The 15,814-nt window shown below is 38.9% G+C and overlaps 1 protein-coding gene across 1 annotated transcript in view; it reads right to left on the minus strand.

Moving 5' to 3' along the window:
• The window catches only part of LOC108264953 (ERC protein 2), a 291,196-nt gene that overhangs the window by 252,921 nt on the left and 22,461 nt on the right, over nt 1-15,814 (minus strand). The window contains exon 3 of the mRNA XM_053680567.1: nt 12,119-12,544. Within this exon, the coding sequence (XP_053536542.1) occupies nt 12,119-12,544 (426 nt within the window). The remainder of the gene's footprint in view (nt 1-12,118; nt 12,545-15,814) is intronic.

Genomic DNA, 15,814 nt, shown 5'->3' on the forward strand with positions numbered 1-15,814 from the left:
TTACATTAATATGTTTTGCAACAATAAGGTTGCAAAGGTCTTGGGAGAGCTCTTTCCTTTTACCCATCATGAGATGTTTCTTGTGACACCTTGGTAATGAAAAGCCTTTTTATAGACCATCAATGTACTAGCCCAGCTGATATTAATTTGCACAGATAGGCAATATAATTACTTATGGATTTCAGCTGGTTCCTTGCCTTACTTTGCCTTGGAGAACTGCTTTTTCTTAGCGTGTTCAATACTTTTTTCCTGTGTCTGTTATGACATAGGACTCAAGACAGGAAGTAAGCGCAGGAGTACAGTCTTTACAGTACAGTAGTAACAGCGTCATCTGCCGGCGAGATCGTGACAGAACTCCCCTCCAATGGGGGTCCTGGGCCCCTGTGTAATCTGTCTCTTGATGCATCGGAAAACAGGGCAGCCAGCACCACCCCCAGTGGGACTGAAGCTCGGGGCGCCTTCCTCAGTGGGGCTGGAGCTCGGAGGGACGTCCTCTGCGGGGCTGGAGCTCGGAAGGACTTCCTCTGTGGGGCTGGACAGGGGGACAGCTTCCTCGGCAGTACAGGACAGCTTCCTCAGTGGGCCAGGACAGCGGGGCAGCTTCCTTGGCAGGACAGGACAGCGGGACAGCTTCCTCGGCAGAACAGGACAGCAGGACAGTTTCCTCTGCGGGACAGCTTTCTCAGCGGGACAGGACAGCAAGGCAGCATTCTCGGCAAGACAGGACAGCGGGACAGCTTCCTCAGTGGGGCAGGACAGCGGGACATCTTCCTAGGCAGGACAGGACAGCGGGACAGTTTCCCCGTGGGTCGCTGGCTGGAGCTCCGAGGGTGTCAAGTTGACCTTGGTCTGGAGCTCCGAGGTCGCCTAGTTGACCTCAGACGGGGGCCCAGAGGTCGCCAGGTTGACCTTGGGTTGGAGCTCCGGAGCTGAGACCTCCCCGTAGGTCTCAAGCTGGGTCTCTGAGGTTGTCAGGTTAACCTCAGACGGGGGCCCAGAGGTCGCCAGGTTGACCTCGGGCTGGATCTCTGCATGGACTTTCCGGTGTAGGCGTTTATGCTCCCGCCAGCTGCTCTTGAAGCATTCCTTCGAACAGTAGAGCGCTTCTTGGAGACCCAGTTTCTTGCAGGTGGGGCATTGTAACTGAGTCTCCCTCCCACAGCCCTCAGACATGCATCTCGGTGTCCTCTCCACCACGTCGACTGGAACCTGACGTGAAGCTGCGGATTCAGACATGTTCATCCACTTGGGAGCTGCGGAGTCTAGCATGTCCACCCACTTGTAGAAAAGGTGGAAGGGCGGGTCAGGCTGGGGCTTTCCATTGACCCGCCACCCCAGCAAATGCAGACCCCGAAGATGTCCTGGCCGGTAGAATTCTTCGACAAACAGTTCCACGAACTGGGTGACCTCCTGAAGAGCGGGGGACCCAGCACTCACCAGTTCCTCCGCCCAGTCCCTGGCCGCAAAACTGGGACACCAAGAACCCAATCCACTGGCTCTTGGTAGGCTTGGGATACGCTAGGCTGCAGAAATAAACCTAGCAACTGCAGAGGAATTCCAGTGCGTAGCTCCCCAATCCCGCTGTCACCGGTGGGAGCTCGGCAGCGAACCTCTGCGGGAACTGCACGGAGTGGAAATGTGGCCAGTAGTCCAAGCACCTCCCAATAAGGTGCCCTCCTGCTACTTCCAGGTTGGGCGCGGCATTCTGTTACGGCACAGGTCTCAAGACAGGAAGTAAGTGCAGGAGTACAGTCTTTATTTGCCACTTAAGTCAACACACGAGGAGGCGGGAAACAAGGTCTAAATATAAAACTCGAACTCAAGCAAAGAACAGGTAACTTAAGCAGGATGTGGGTACTCTACTACATTTAACTAACTTAAACATTTCTCCTTTAACTAGAAATGAGGCGGGAAGCAACAAACTTAGAACCAGGCCTTGACATGAAACACTCAATTAACTCAGGCATGAAACACTCCTCTAATTATGGCATGAACACATCTAACTATGGCATGAACACATCATTTCACTAGAGCATGAACACCTCATTTAACTAGAGCATGAACACCTCATTTAACTAGAGCATGAACACATCATTTAACTAGAACAAGAACACTCCTTTAACTTAGGCACGAATACTCATTAAACAAAGACAGAAACACTCTTAACTATGACAAGGCATAAACACTCTTAGCTATGACATGGCATCAACACTCTCAACTAGGCATAGCATAAACACTCTTTACTATGGCATAGCATAAACACTCTTTACTATGGCATGGCATAACCACTCTTAACTATGACATGCATAAACACTCTTAACCAAGGCATGGCATAAACACTCTAAACTAGGCATAGCATAAACACTCTCAACTCTGGCATGGCATAAACACTCTTAACAAGGCATAAGCTAAGGAACAGGAAAAAAGACAGAGCATGGCAACATCACAACCTGGCACCATTATTCATTCCGTCTTCTTCTCTGTTCGTCTTCTTCTCTGTTCGTCTTCTCCTCTGTTCATCCTTTCTCTACTTTACTTTAATGCCAGCAACTCGAGGGGTTTAAATAAACAGTCAGCATTGTCTTAATTGCAGACAGCTGGCAACACGACACAGTTTTAGCGTCCATGTGCACGTGCGCTCTGAAGCCGCTCATGCACACTGTCGCCACAGCGCCATCTGCCAGCGAGATCATGACAGTGTCATTCCTCTTTATTACAAACAACTTTATTTATGGAATTTAATTTTGTGAATCTTTATATTTCCAAATTTCTTAAATTAATACTGATGTCTGGTGAAAATTTTATGTGAATAGCCTCACTGGAAATATATTTACTGAAAAAAATGTTGACACGTCCAATACTTATTTTCCCTACTGTACAATTATCTATTGTGCTACATTTTCAGTGCCAAGCTGAATACTTTTTGTTGTTGTTGTTCAAAACATGCAAACAATATGTAATGAGCATTTCTGACAGCATTTGAGTGTCCATAAATTGTTTGCAATGAACTACAATACAATATTGTCTACTTCATGCACCAGACAGGAAGTGACCAAAGAACCAGAGCGGAAACCACATGCCCAAACGACAATTTAGATACAATCAACTACCAGCTAAAGCTAGGAATGTGAAAAACACTTGATATACTTTTCCACTCTAATTCTGTACAACCACTACTCCACGATACACAACCTCAGGAGCATGTGTGTGTATGTCTATGGCATTTACTACATAATTGGACCATTTGCAGCCAAAATTCTTCATTACTGGAGAGCTTGAAACAGAAAACAAAGGTGCTCCTTCCCTCATTCCCTCTCGCTCTTTTAACAGATCTGTCTAAAGAGGCTAGAGTTTAAACAAAACATTAAACCATTACAACAGACACAGTAAATGTCACAATTAATCTCTCAACTAAGATCCTAACCTACACATTTACAAAAAAAAGTGAGATTTGTGAGAAGAGAAGAGAAGAGAAAAGAAGAGAAGAGAAGAGAAGAGAAGAGAAGAGAAGAGAGTGTTTTTGCTGTCATAAAACAGCAGGCATTAAAGGCAGGTACAAAGCAAACGTGCTGATCCAGCAGATAACTTTTTTGATCTACTTAGGTACACAAAAAAAAACCACAAACACACACATACACATACATACACACACACACACATACCCACACACACACTGCCTGAGCCCACCTAGGATCTCCCTCTCAAACACACACTGCCTCTTTAACTTATGTAACAGTTAAATCACTATTACTTGAGTATTAAGAATGAAATGGCACATGTTCCACCTCTCATTGCAGGCATATGTTGAGTAAAAATACCTCAGTGTAAAGGAAGGAACTGGAGAAGAAAAAGAGAACTGTGACAGATTGGACCTGATAAAAGAATGAAAGACACACTAATGGACAGCTTGGCTGACATGTCGATGTTCCCACATTTCCTTCATTTGAGTATCTTGAAGCGGGACTGAAATTTCAGTCAGACTGAAAACCACACTTCTCCCAAGAACATCAAGGTTAGGCCCAAAAAACAAGGCTCATGCAAGCTTTAGAGAGAGCTTTTATTTAATGGGACATTTACGCCGCACTGTGTACCAGCCTTGCTGCCCAGACTGTGAGATTTCCCAAACCAAAAGATTAAAAGGGGGGAAAGAGGTTTTCTACATCCTGAAGTTGAAGTGAGAGGTTTGATTAACAAATCAAAAACAGAAGATGCAACAAATCCAAATACACAATAACAAATTCAAAAACACATCAAAATTAACTCAAAATGGAAAGTTTAAGTTCATTAAACTTCAACTTAATTAAACATCACATGCTTATTGTTGATTGGACATGGTGTATGACTATTAAACGAATAAAAGCATTAGTAGATTAATTTATGTTCATATTTCCTCCTACTGTAAACATCTTCCAACTCCCCATTTTCTGTGGTGTCTAGACTGACACGTGCTGTAGCCATTGAGCAACACGCATGTGATATGCAAACAGTTGTATACCCTTTATGTTTTGAATTACCGTTGATGTGTTTTGAATTTGTCGTTTTCATATTTGTTGTGGTGTTTTAGGTTTTGCTGTTGTATACAGATCCGTGTGCGTTGCGTTCAGTCGTTTTTGGTTTCAAAATTGAAAAACAAAGAACAAATGATGATTCATTCATTAATTTTTTGTTTTAATATCAACAATTTAATTACTAATTAACTATGTTTAAAACTAAAAAATGCTACATATTTCAAATATGCCTTGTTTATAGTTTCTTCCCGTCTTATTTTCTGAGTTGGAGTTATTTCATTTTGTGACAAGCTCACATAACCCAAGTGTATTTTAACTAAGTGAAAAAAGTGCAGAATGCATCAGCGGCTTCATCAGACATGTGGCTTCATTACATGCTTTTCAAAGGCAGTAAGAGTGTTACAGTAAGTGTCACTGTCTTGCCAGCTGTCTTGCCAGCAGATGGCGCTGCGGCGACGACGTGCACAGTCAGCTGGAGAGTGCATGCACGTGCTTGAAGTGCGCATGGACGATAAGACTTTATTTACAACGGACATGTGCACTTATTTTGGTTTCTGTTCTGTCCCCGCCCTGTTCAGTTATTGGTGGAGGTGCGAGGGTGTGCTTTGAAGTGTTGCCAGCTGTCAGCAATTAAGGTAATTAGTAATTGGGCAGTATTAGAGTAATGACGGATAAGAGTAATGACGGATAAGAGTAATGACGGATAAGAGTAATGGTGCCAGGCGGAAATGTTTCCATGCTCTGTTTAGTTTCCTGTTCCTTAGTTCATGCCAAAATTAAACAATGGTTTCATGCCATAGTTATTGGATAGTTGCATGCCATAGTTAAACGAGTGTTTCATGCCATAGTTAAACGAGTGTTTCATGTCATAGTTAGAGTGTTTCATGCCATGGTTAAACGTGAGTTTCCATGCCCTGTTTAAGTTCATGTTTCTTATTTCAGCTCTAGGTTTATGTTTAGACCTTGTTTCCTGCCTCATAGTACTTTGACCTTAGTGTGAAAATAAAGACTTTACTCCTGCGCTTACTTCCTGTTTGAGTCTTGTTGTGTAACAGTAAGGGAGGATGACATGTTCACCGGGTAAATTAACTGGGTTTTTCACGGTGATAAAGTTAGTTTTAGGTTCAATATTCACTTTCCCCTGCCCTTGTTCTATAGAGGCGACAGTCTTACACAGACATCAATACAACCATTAGATTTAATAAGATTCAAATATTAGATATGGGCATAAAACTTTTACAAAAAAAATGCCAGTGCATATTAGAGCTGCATATTTACACCTGAGAAGGTTCTGACAAGTTATCACAGCGCGTGACCTAAGAGACCGTCAGGCAATTCCACCCACTGAGTTAAAACGTCGCAAGGCCCGGTTCTTGCCAGCTAAAGAAGGTGGGCAGACTGAAGCCACCTCATAAGTGTAGAACGCGCCGTTGCTTTCAGGCAATAAAAACATAGAAAAATACTGCAATTTTCTGGTGTTATTTTGTGATTGATTGTGGCAGTCTACATCCTTTCCTAAAACTTCTCAACACACAGCCCACCTGAGATTGCTTTTGACCAATACACAAATTGTAAAGAAAATAAAAGTTTAATGTTGTCTTTGCCTATATTCTGATTGCGTGGGCAAGACAGACGTTTGGGTGGGCTCAGACGTTGACGTTGTCCATGCATTAATTAAATTGACATAACTATTAACATACAAAGTAATTTAAAAACACATTTTACATTCTAAAGGCTGTAGCAGGCTCACAATGAGATGTCTGACCTATTCAAATAATTGAGTATTGTATTTATATAAAGGGAGGTACTGGCAAAATCCCACCTGTCGTACATCAGTCTGGCCACTAGGAACCTACTTCAACTTTTGGAATGTGAAAAAAAAACATTTAGATAAATTATATAGATAAAACATTTAGGTGAAATGTTTTTAAATGACTTTTGTACGTTAAAACTTATGTCATTTTAATGAATGCATTGACAACTTCAACGTTTTAACTCAGTGGGTGGAATTGCCAGACAGTCCCTTGCGCTTTGACACCGACTCAGAACATTCTGCGAGCATGCCACAAAACGAAATAACTAACTCCAACTCAAAAAATAAGACAGCAAGAAACTATAAACAAGGCATTTTTTAAATATTTTGCATTTTTGAGCATAAATGGATTTTAAACATAGTAATTTAGTAATTCCATTGTTGATATTAAAACAAAAAAATTCATGAATGTGTCGTCATTTGTATTTTGTTTTTCAATTTTGAAACCAAAAACGAATGAACGCAATGTACACAGACCGATACTTGTTTCTTTTATATATTCATAATACTGTACAATGCATTACATTAATTCTGCATTATCACAGGCTGCTACCGCTCATAAGGAAACAGCAAAGAGGTGGAATAAGTCATGGTTCATGTGTGCATGAAGGCAAAAAAAATAGTTTAGGCCTCCCTAGGACTCAGTCTGTATAATACCTGCTTCATCTCATATCAATAATAATAATAAGAGGAAGAAGAATTGTTATATTTTATAGTATTTATATTTTATAAAAATGAAAAAACTCAAAACTACAACAGCATGGATACTGTTATTTTCTTCTTTCATTCCCATATAGATATACACTCTCAAATAATCTATATTTACAACAGATTTCACACAGGAGGAAGATGTTTACGTACCAATAATCTACATATCTAATATCTGTACATATTGTACAGATAACCCTGCTGTATTTCAAATCACTCATCATTACTATGTAAGCAACAGAAGTCTGCTGGTAATACACCTCTCAGTCTTCAATCCAAAAGATTCTCCAGATACACTTGTGCTCTCTTTGTGTGCCTCTACCTCTCTCAGACACATTTGCACATGCTCAGACAAGCGTGTTTGAAAAGTGTTTTTCTACAGTCTACCAAGATCCTGCAGCCGGCTAAAATCATTCAGCTCCTGGATCCACTTTAACCACTTGCTCTATATGTGTTGGTAAGTGTGTGAGTGGGTGTGAAACAAACATATCATGCCTGCCTTCACACTCTTGAGAAGAAGAAAGCAAACATACATACCCAAGGGAAAGCTCAGTGGATATGGGAATTGGTGACAGAAATCAAACTTTGCTACTGATCCAAAACTACTTTTGGTGGTTTTCTGCATGGGAGTTGAAGTTAAACCTCGGGCTGGGCCACTGTTTCCAGATCAGCACAGCACTCATTCTGGAGCAGGTTACTCTGAGCTCTGCTGTGCAAATATACTTTGTTCTTCAGATGCTGATTGGTACATGAAAAGATGTGCTGAAAGCAAGATATCAGCAGTCAAGTGGAGAGAAGCCACGAAAAGAGGATTCCAAAAGCAGGCTGAGTTCAAAGCAGAACACTGCACCAAAAATTTAAGCTCTGTTTTTCCATTCAATTAAGACTCTAAGTTTTTTTTTTTTTTGCATAAAAATAATAATTGTTAATCCAAGCCAACTGCAGTGTGGTTCAAGCACACTCAGATATTGTTAGAACCGATCAAACAAAAAAATAATTTGCAAGATAATACCAATGCCAAATGGCACAGCTATTCTGCAAATAAGGTGCAAATTACATAGGACACACCACATGAAAATATGTGTGAGGTTTCATGGACAAAGCAAATGAAAAGACAATTTGACCCAAAATTGAACAAATGCTGCCACACAGTGGTCAGTGCATGAACTAGTGCCTCAGACCTCTGTCAAGAATCTGCATAAAACAATAATTATTTACAACGCGTGAAAGATAATTTTAGACATAATATTAATTTAGCAAATTCTGAATAATTAATCTACATACACAATAATGTATCTATTCCCAGACAAATTATGCAAATGTAGCACTCAAGAGGCAGCCATAGGCATAATGTGGTACTATTCATAAGTTTTGTTTTTTTTTAACACATTAATAGAGTTAATTTACAAGTCTATAGACTTCCCTCAATGGCTTTCTCTCACAAACTTGTTTTATAAGACATGGTTTTGATATCAGCCAGCTGGAAATGCATTTGAACAAAGCCATCAGCAGACAGTTACCAAGCAACAGATCTAACAATAGTAGGGCTGTAACAACTAATCGATAAAATCGATAATAATCGATAATTAAAATAATTGACAATAAATTTCATTGGATTAGTTAGGTCTGTGATGTCACTGTGGATGACCCCATCAATGACTTCAATTCACAATAGTGAAAAACACATTTCTATGAATAAAACACATCTGAAAAACAGCGGCAGTCATAGTCAGCTGCTGCGGGAAAAGTGCTCGATCCAGGTTGTCCAAAACATGAGGATGCTTCATATTAAGTGCTTCAAACAAACTCATAAGTATATTAATGTGGCTTGTCATGTCAGATGCTGCGACAGATGCGTGTTCTGTTTAATGTGCTCCAGACATGTTTTCTTCAGTGCAGAAATTACATTTTTACATTTATACCAGTATTTCCATTATCCATAAAGGCCCGTCCTGACAGCAATTGAGTCTCCATTAAACTTCACTGAATGAGCACTAGTCAACGCATGTGTGTCAATCAAACAGCGCACAATTGAAAGGAAGCTCAATAACTCTGACTAAAATATTCATTTTGATCAAATATGTTGTTTGATGCTATATTTAGCTTTATTTAGAAACAAAATTAATTGTGTTTTTATGAGAGCAGTAACTGTAAAGGGGTTATAACATGGTTCAACATGGAAATTGTATATAAATTTACAGAGATTTACAGAATAAAGTAACATGATACTGTGTTCATATGAGTGAATGTGTGTGTTACTGCAGTATATTCAACTTCTTACCAGTTATCACTTAGTTTCTGCTTTTGTTTTTCTTTTTTAGCATTTTAAATATAGTGACTTAACTTCCTTTGCACAATGTATAGCATAGCCCACATAGATACATTTAATACCTTTTTCATAGCCTTCAATTTGCACAATGTTTGTAGGACAACATTGGGCAGAATGTGAAATATGTTTTTTCGAAATACAGAAAAAAAATTATCCTTTTAATCCAACTAATTGATTAATCCAAGAAATAATTAACAGAGTAATCGATTATCAAAATAATTAGTTAGTTGCAGCCCTAAACTATAGACATTAAACATATATATATATATATATATATATATATATATATATATATATATATATATATATATATATATAACATACACACACACACGCACGCACACATCAACGACAATATCATTTAAAACTTCAACTAATTCATAAACTTGGTAAAACCACAGTTAAACAAAACCAACTACCAATGAACTTGACTGCAACAAGCTTTCTTATCCATATGTTCTTCCATGATTTTCACTCAATGACTGTGCAAATAGTAGTGACTTATGTAGAAATAATGTAGAGATAATTGTAGACTTGTAGTGTATATGGCAAACACAAACATACAAACACGTGAAATTACAGAGTATTACTATTCTATTATATTAGATCTTTGCTGAGATTTGTTGAGTTATGGGTTGCTTAGTTAATACATTCATCAAAGACTGATTTTTATAGAATATACCATTACATGAAGGTACATTGGGAAAATTAATGTATTTCCAAGCCAAACCAGTCAGTACTGTATCAGGGGTGTTAGGCTGGATCTGACATTTGGAAATGGATACATCATGCACCAGCTCAGATACTCCATGTCAAATATCATCATGTGCCAACTTTAGGCATGAATTAATTCTGGCTACACAATAACTGGCAGGAGCCACAGCTACTTAGAAGAGAAAAGAGTATGAGAATGTAAACCTTGGAAAAATTTATTAATTGATTTAAAAGGATTGATTAAAAATGCATGTGAAGCAAAAATCATGCTAATGAAAATTGCAAGTGAATTAAAACGTGATTAACTACAATTTAATTGTATAAATTCAAACATGCTTTCATAAGGTAGATTTATGAAATATGAGCTATCATCTTTATTTACCAGCGCAATCTGTCATTAAGTACTTTTCACTAAAAACACAAAACTACTATTGACATACTGGCTGGCCACACAGAATTGTGGAAGTACTAAATACTTCAAATATTAAGTATACTACTTAGCATTATGTGGTTTGGGACCCAGCCTTTAAGTGCATTTATGTGTGCACTCACATCCATGAAATTATTGCACGCAGTTGAGCAAGGGCACAGCACAACTTAAGGTAATAAAAAATTATTCCATAATTTGCTTCCAATAGTATTACCCCACCAGAGAAGGAAAAATTCCATCCTGTAGCTTTAAATAACAACAACTGTTGATGTATGCTATATAAATCTACCTATCTCACACTCAAAGATAAATGAGTTCCTAGGCATTCTCAGTTCCTAAATGTAGCTCCTTTAAGTGAATTCAAAATGGATTTTTTTTTCTTTCAAATAATGAGCTTAATGTAATGATCTAATTTTGCTTCTGTGCCAGCTATTTAAATGAAAGAAGAGTAGCACACCCTAACAGACTTTAGCAACACATCCTTACTAGACCAAGTTTAATGATGCCCGTTAATAGGGTGTAGACATTTCTGGCAAGTGCATACACACACAAGCTCCACTACAGTATATAAACCAAAACAGAAACCTGTCTACAGTACAGTTTTTAGCCTACAGAGAAAGTGCCCTCAAGAAGCTCTTTCCCACTGTATTTGTATCTTTCATTCTTTCCATTTTCCACCCGGCCCCAGAGAAGTAAAGAAATACCATTTCACCATTCCTTCTCAATAATCAGTTTCAGTGTTTTTCCTCATTAATCACAGGCTTATATTCACTGTATATTAGCTGTATAAACAGTGTTCAGAAGGTCACTAAAACAGCAAGCACATATAACTGCCAACTTACCTCCAGTAGCATTTATGCTCCAGATACACACTCTGTAATTAAAATTAATGCTAGGCTCTAAAATTGTGAAGAAAAAAAAAAGTGATTTCTCAAAATACATGTTATTCTGTTCTTGCACATGAGGTGACACGTGAGAATTTATCAGTAACAGCTCGGTCTGAGAAAGATGGCTTCAGTTATGCATGTCCCAGACCTCTTCACAGAGGCAAGACACTACAGGCTGAGAAGATTTAGAGGGTAAAAATAAACCTCCTCTTTACAGTGAGGTTATTTGTAGCCTGTTAATCACTCTATACAAGATGCTGTTAGAAAAGAGATGGTTGTGTTGATAAGTTCAGAAATCACCATGATAGGCTATGCTATTAAAAAGGGCCAGCATTTTCACGTTCTCACAAAACCACACCAACAGTGCACTGCATAAGTAATCGGTGGCTATTACAGCTGCATGTCTGCATCTCCCTTGCACATCTTGATGTAGATCTTAGTTTCCCCTTCTTCTTGACTGGGCCATTAAGATTCTTGGTTTTGAACAACTCCAGTGTAGCTGTGGCAGTATGCTTAGAGTCATCATGCATGACATATTTCAATTCTAGATTGTAATGCTACAAAATGTGTAAAGGTTCAAGGGGGTGAATATTTATGCCCAACACTGTAGTTCTCCCTACTCTCAATATACCTGATCTAATTCATTTATGGTTTGATATTTAAGTGATCAGCTAGATCAGGTGTGCTGGTAGTGTAACAAGCTTAATATTTGTTTCTCCAATAACTCACCTCTTTCAGGTGCTTGTTTTCCTTCTCTTTCTGCCCTAGCATGTCCCCCAGGTGACCAGGTGCATCCTCATCATGGCAGAACCTCAGTCCCTCTTCATCGGGCAGCCCAGACTTGGCAAGACCATTTTCCTGAAGCAATTCCAGCAGCTTTTTGATGGATTCATCCCGGGCGCTCAGTGTCTGCTTCTGCGTTTTCATGCGCTGCTCCATTTCCTCCACAGTTTTCCTAAGAAGGAAAAGCTCCTTGGTTTGCTGCTCATGCTCAGCTTGGAGATAATGGAAGTTGTCTTCAGTGATCTCCAGGTAAGGGAAACAGTCAGGAGGTGAACCTAATGAGCCTGCACTGTTCTCTTGCTGCATGTGCTCATTCAAGTCTCTCTGGGTACAAAGCTCCTCCTGTAAAGCCTGGATGGTCATCTGGATGTGCTGGGAAATAATAATATAGAATATTAATGTAGACAGACAGACAGACAGACAAATAGAACAACAAATGTGGCAACATTGCATCATCAACCACAGGCCAAAAAAGAACTTAGGATACAGACCCGAGGTCTCTCGGCATAGTGTGTTATATTATATGTACAAAAGTATGTGGATGCCTGCCTGCAATATTCATATGTGCTTTTTGAACATTAAATTCCAGATTTAGTCTCACTTTGCCATTATAGTAACCTTTGCTCTTCTGCAAAAGGTTTCCACTGGATATTGGAATGTGGCTTATGGGGATTTGTTCCCTTTCAGCCACAAAAGCATTAGTGAGGTTGGGTACCAATGTCGGGTGAGGAGATTTGGGGTGCAGTCAGTGTTCCAATTCATTCCAAAGGTTTTCAGTGGGGATCTGTGAGGGCAGGCCACTCTGGTTCTTCCACACCACTATTAGCAAACCATGTCTTCATGGAACTTGCTTTCAGGAACACTGTCATGCTGGAACAGGTTTGGGCCCCTTAGTTCTACTGAAGGGAATATTAAAGTTACCGCATACAAAGACATCCTATACCATTTTTTGCTTTCAACTTTGTGGCAACAGTTTGGGGAGGACACACATATGGGTATGATGATCAGGTGTCCAGAAACCTTCAACGCTATAGTGAATATTATGTGGGCACTAAAAAGGTAAGAAAAAAAGATACAAATCATATGCTTATAATGATACTTTTTATCTAAATGAGCAGCTTTTACTTTTTTATTTAAATTAGCGCTTTTTTGTATTCCCCAAATACTATAAATAAATAAGCCTATATATGAAATAAATGTCATAATTTTAATAGAATTTCAAAACATATTTTTCAAAAGCTATGGCACAACCAATATGTATTACAGAAGTAGCATTTTACAAAAAGAACAACAACAATGAGGTGATGCTGCCTGTCCTTGAACACATCAAGTAGATCCGTCCTCACCCTGAGACACCATCTCACACACATCCTCATTCATAGATCATGTTCTGGAAATAACAAACACAAAACAAAATGCTCCTACTCAGCCACCTTACTTCTGTATGGTATGGCATATCTCCATGCTCTGAGCCCCCTCCTGCAGGAACAGCTGGAACTGGCGGTGATTCAGGCCACGCGCCTGAATAAAGTTCACTGTTTTCATGATCGTGGTCATAATATCATCCAGCTCCAGAACCTTTCCACACAGAGCTTCTTGATGGATGATGCATTGATATGTTATCAGGGGCGTGTGACAGTTACTTTTTTGCAATTATTATTTTGGTTATTATTGGACCGAATGGACGGCTGGAGCGTCTGCTCTGAGCATCTCTTACAGCCGCGGACGGGTTTACATTGGAGTCAATTGAGAACCCAGAGCGTCTCATACAGACGTGGAAAGGTCCCTTTTGCGTCAGTATCAGACGCCTAGGGGCATGAAAACTCGTCGGTATTTTACGAGTTGGGAATGAGAACAGCAAAAACGTATGTTAAGACAATCATGCACCTATCACGTTCTCGCGGGCCAGATAAAATGACGTGGCGGGCCACATTTGGCCCGTGGGCCTTGAGTTTGACACATGTGCTTTAAATGGAAATCTTTTCACCAACAAAGGCCTCAGAAGCCTTCTAAAGCCTCATCCTGGAACCGTGTCCTTTTCGGCTATCTCTTATGATTGCTAAGCTATACCTGCAAGACACGCACCTTTGAAAAGATGTTTAGTGTAACTAGGCTTCCAAGAGAAAATTGTTATTGGTCATTATAATAATAATCATAACATCCCTGGCATTTAATTTTTTCTGCACCAATAAGATATTTTAAAAATATATAAACAAATAATGATAATGCAGGATATAATGTTCTCTTAAATATGGATATAAGGGAACAAAACATGATATAATGTTCTGTGAAATATGAAAACTACATGGAATTGAATAAACAATTCCAATACTCAAAAAGTAGTATATCAGGTTTTGATAACTGAAATCATTACATTGGACCATACAGCTGCATATGCTTACAATTTTGGAATGCATAGTCCGTAGAACAGGGTCGCTTATTAAATAATGACTACATTAAAATGCTTTGCAATGTTAAGTGGTAATCTGGTGGTAGTATTTAGTAATTTTGCAGAGCACTGACTTTACAATAGGTGGCAGTAGTCTTTTACATCAAAAAGTGCTTAAGGTTTTTCATGTCCTGTGGGTAGTGGTATGTTGAGGCAATGTAAAGAGAGGTAATGTAAACAATTCATCTAATGCAAAGTACCTAAATACTCAGCTTTTAATGTAAACAATAATTATTAAAAAACAGGATTCAAGGGGGGGAAATGAGTTTTTATATAGTCTGTCTTATTTAAATAAACAATACAGAGGACTGTCCCATCATATTTTATAGTCTGATTATACATTAATAAAATTATAAGCAAAAATTATTAAAATATTACACTTATCATATATAAACACTAGATTACGCTACTAGTTTATGATTTTTTTATATATATATTTTGGGAAATAGAACCAACTATAATTTCTTAGAAATTGTTGCAGGCAGGTACAAATAAAACTGCTAATTGTGTGGGCAGGATTGTGTCACATAATGTAGGCACAGTACAGAAGCAAGTGCAGGTATGGCAGTTTCATCAAACAATAAGAAGTCCAAAGGAGCAGGAAAAAATCATAGTACAAGGCAAGCTAGGGTCAAACGATCAGGCAAACAGGCTAAACTAGGCAGGGCAGAGAATCGAGGTCAACAGGGTAAACAAAGTCAATAATCAGAAAAGCAAACACACTATAAGGCTTGGAAATATGACAGACTAAGCAACTGAGCATAATACTTCACAAAGTCATTGTGTAGAGCCAGTCTCTATATGCTGTGAGTGTGTGTGAGTTTGGTAAAAGGTGGGTGTGATTAGAACTCCGGAGAAGGTGAACATGTGCGTGTGTGGGAAGTGTAGTTCATGGCGGCCATGTTTGTAGGCCGCAGTGCAGGATGGGAAATGTAGTCACTGGTTTGCTGTGATATGACACCTTGATAATTGTTAACTGTGTAAGCAGAAAAAAACAGACCCACTCACAAGTCAGAAAGAAAAAACATAGTGTATATATACATATATATATATATATATATATATATATATATATATATATATATATATATATATATATATATATATACTACCAGTCAAAAGTTTAGACATTTATTTTAATTTTTTTTCCCACATTTTAGAATAATACTAAAGTCTATGTAGTCTAGAATAAT

Source organism: Ictalurus punctatus, chromosome 5, assembly GCF_001660625.3.
Source record: "Ictalurus punctatus breed USDA103 chromosome 5, Coco_2.0, whole genome shotgun sequence".
NCBI lineage: Eukaryota > Metazoa > Chordata > Actinopteri > Siluriformes > Ictaluridae > Ictalurus > Ictalurus punctatus.